The sequence below is a fragment of the Actinia tenebrosa genome, unplaced genomic scaffold, assembly GCF_029948245.1.
Source record: "Actinia tenebrosa isolate PJP-AT-01 unplaced genomic scaffold, QUT_ActTen_1.0 PGA_scaffold2__45_contigs__length_23673736, whole genome shotgun sequence".
NCBI lineage: Eukaryota > Metazoa > Cnidaria > Anthozoa > Actiniaria > Actiniidae > Actinia > Actinia tenebrosa.
In genome coordinates, this window is record NW_028292579.1 from 14,958,588 (window position 1) to 14,962,243 (window position 3,656).

General features: G+C 44.6%; 1 protein-coding gene across 1 annotated transcript; it reads right to left on the reverse strand.

Annotated features, from left to right (window-relative positions):
• Positions 1-232: 232 nt before the first annotated feature.
• Positions 233-3,165, reverse strand: LOC116306562 (uncharacterized). The gene is made up of 2 exons (XM_031716638.2): positions 1,812-3,165; positions 233-315 (listed from the first exon to the last, which is right to left on the reverse strand). The coding sequence occupies exons 1-2, from the start codon at positions 3,163-3,165 to the stop codon at positions 233-235; spliced, it is 1,437 nt and encodes a 478-aa protein (XP_031572498.2).
• Between the last annotated feature and the right edge of the window lie 491 nt (positions 3,166-3,656).

The following is a 3,656-nucleotide window of genomic DNA, read 5'->3' on the forward strand; positions in this document are numbered from 1 at the left end:
CCATTAAAGCCCATAAGGTTCGCCTCATAAGTTGCTCTTCATACAATTCTTGGTATAACTTGATCAATGGCATGGTCACTGAGCATACGGGAGGATCTAACTATCAAGGCGCAATGCTCCCAAATGGACATTACACCCCAATTACCCTGGCCAAGGAATTAGCAAAGTACGGCTATGCTCTTACCACAGGATTGCAGCACGAAATGACTTTCAAGCATAACCTACCTAACGATTATTCAGTAGCCCTAGGAAAAGACGATGCATTGGGATCTTTATTAGGTGTTTCAGGCAAGACGATCACCAACACAGCCATACCTGTGAAATGGAAAGTTGCATCCTCTTATGAAATCTATTGCGATTTGGTCAATAGCTACGATGGAAAGCCCTTTCATTTGATGTCAAAATTCCCGCCCAAGGGCAATCCATTTGACCTGGTAGAATACACTCCCATTTCTTTAAACTATGATTTGTCTCGCGAATTGGTAGAAAGCATTAACATCACCATTAAAGTGGACGGAGAAATGGTAAACTTTAACGGGCGAAAGATCAATCTCGTCTTGGAATTCATATAATGCCCCGCGTAGAGGACAAACTCAAGAGGATTTACTATGGGCCTGAAGGCTATTGGAGAGGAGCGTCAGCTATCAAGAAACTTGCAGCTGCGGCTAGGGTATCAGAAGAAACGGCTAAGAACTGGTTAAAAAAACAAACCCTCTGGCAGGTTTATCTTCCCGTGCCCAAGTACATTCCCAGGCCCAGCTTCACCGTAAATGCCCCCAATGAAGTTCATCAGGCGGATTTGCTTTTCTTACCGCACGACAAGGTGAGAAAAAAGACCTATAGATACGCTTTGACCGTAGTCGATATCGCAAGCAGATACAAGGACGCCGAACCCATAACCAGCAAGGATTCTGGGGAAGTCGCAGAAGCCCTAAGTAGGATTTATAAGCGCGTTTTGAAATGGCCTAAGCTGCTGCGAGTGGATGAGGGGACAGAGTTCATGGGCGTGGTTACCAAGACCCTGAAAGACCACAGCACCAAGATTAGGAGAGCCGAAGCAGAGTACCACAGGGGTCAGAACATCGTCGAAAGATTCAATAAGACCCTGGCCGAGCGTCTCTTTGGATACCAGTATTGAAAAGAGCTGGAAGATCCCTCCAAACGCAACAGGGAATGGACTTAGAGACTCCCCCAGGTCATCGCGGCCTTGAACAAGGATGCTATAAAAAAGAAACACGCGGAACACAAGTGTTACGTCAGACGTTCAAGGGCGGTCTTCCCCCAGGAAAAAAGAATAGGCGATATCACGGTTCGACATCTCTATGAGCCGGGTGAATTAGAAGGAGGATCCAAAAGAGCTACGGATCCTAATTGGTCTTTGGAAACTTACCAGATCCAAAGTGTAATAGCTAAGAAGGGTCAGCCCATCTTGTATCATCTTCATGATGGTCCCACGCGTGGGTTCGTCAAAGAAGAACTGCTTATTGTGTAATGCCCAAACGCTATGGTGTGGATACCATCATTACACATCCACCTTTTACCATCAAATGCTGATAAAGACACCTTCTCTTGGGTGACGTTATGCAGCTGATGACCATAGCTGCGTATGCTGTTCATCTTGTGTCGTTGCTCATTTCTGGTCTTTAAGACCTTCAGATATGAGTCGTGCGTTATGTCCTTCTCAACCACGTACCTTTTTACGCCTTTAGCTTTCTTATCTACTCCGTCTAGCTTTAACACGCTGTACATCTTTGGTTTAAGTCCTACATACTCTACTATGGGTTTTCCCTCCATTTTATCTTTCATCTTACCTATCACCTTTTTATTCTTCGCGGAGTAAAGGAAGTGGTCTTTGGGATATTCACTGGTATCGTACTCATCGATGTCAGGCAGGAAGTCCTTATAGACGTCTTCCGTGATCACTTCTAGTATTAAAGAGTCTGTGTCCGTGTACAGCAGTCGGCATTTGTTACCATACTTTGGTTTTAACTTATCGTAGTAAAACTCGTACATGAGCAACTTAGACAAATCCAACACGGTAATCCCCGTGTATACAGGTTTGTTCAAGAATAAATTCGCCTTCTTCATGTGAATCACGTAGAAGTTCAACATCTCTACGTATCTGACGAAACCCGGTTGCGACACGTAAGCCTCGGCTTCTTCTTTTGTGCTGGCTATCTTTATGCTTACCCTCTTACGGATGTTCTCCATGGTCTTCCCAAACACGCTATTGTTCATCAGCTTAAACCGGTTCTTCTCGAAGTCGTTCTTAGCCTGCGTTCTCTCTTGGGTGTTAAAGTCGATATAGCTGCGCATCCAAGGCTCCTGAGTAAACTTCAAAACCCTGTGGATTTTCGTTATCTTCATACCATGTTTGATGTAGAACTGTAAATTTCTGTAATGCACTACGTACTTCTCCTTATTCATCAGATTCATGGTAAGCTTTCTGTATGGTTTGTAGCTGGGGCACATTTCTTTCTGCAGCGGGCTTAAGCGTTCAAAAGGTATCTCTATGGCTTCTGGCGCTAATGCAAACTCATCGTGTGAATCATGTAAGTTCGGGGGATATTCAAGGTCTACTTCCAAAATGTAACCTTTGTCGTCCTCCTTACCTACTTTCATGTAAAAGTCTTTCGAACGCACTTCGTCCCACTTAAAATCGCGAACTGGTAAGTATTGCGACATTGCCCAACCATAAAGGTTATTAGCGTCTAAGTAAAGTATGTACGAAGTGGGCTTGTCGGGGTCGTGCGTTACTGCGGGGTTGTTCGCTCTTGCGTAGCGCCTGCTTGGGCCGCAGACACCACCACGAATACCATCTTCCATGAATCTGAACATGTCGTATTCCGTTAGCAGATCTAATTGCGCGTTCGTCTTCTTTAGCAAAGCGCTCCAACTGAGTCCCGGAGCCGTGTAGAAGTTAGCTGGGTCCAATCCATAGTATTCCATAGCCATCTTCCGGAAGCTTTGGAAGACGTCTGCTAACAGTACTACGTCTGACCTAAGGTAAATTTCGTGGTAGTCTCCCATGTCTTTGCATGAGTGCTTCTTCCACACGTCTAACGCATGCTGGTATTCTTCGTCTTTTAAACCGGTTTCTGCCAAAGTGCTGTAGAATGCTTCTTTTGGAGGTAGAGGTTCTTTAAACTTCTTCCAGCTGCTCATGTATTCGTATGGGTAAACCCCCTTCCTTTCCGCACCGTATTGACTGGAAATTGGAAACTAAGTGTTGTATCTGACTAAGTTGGCTAAGGAGTCTGCCATGAACTGCTGCGAATCTAAGAACTTCAGCTTACCCACAGTTACGGACATGTACCTTTCTTTATTATTAGGTATGCACTTCACTTCAGATCCATTGGTTCCCTGCAGACGTGACATCTCTTTGCTTTAGCGAACGCTTCCTGGTTCTCCTTCGTGAATACCATCTTCTTTGGTCGCTTTAACTGCTCTCTTATTTCTTCCTCCTCTTCACGCAATGCTTCTAGAAATTTCTTAGCTGCGTCTTTACCACGGTATGTTACAGGAGGATCAGCCTTTCCATCAGATCTAACAACTATGTAACCAAATGAGCAAATCTCATGTAATCCTAGCTTGTTCGTAGCACCACTTTTCTGCTCTTCTTTGGTTATCAACGCTTCAAAGTCTGCGTATATCAC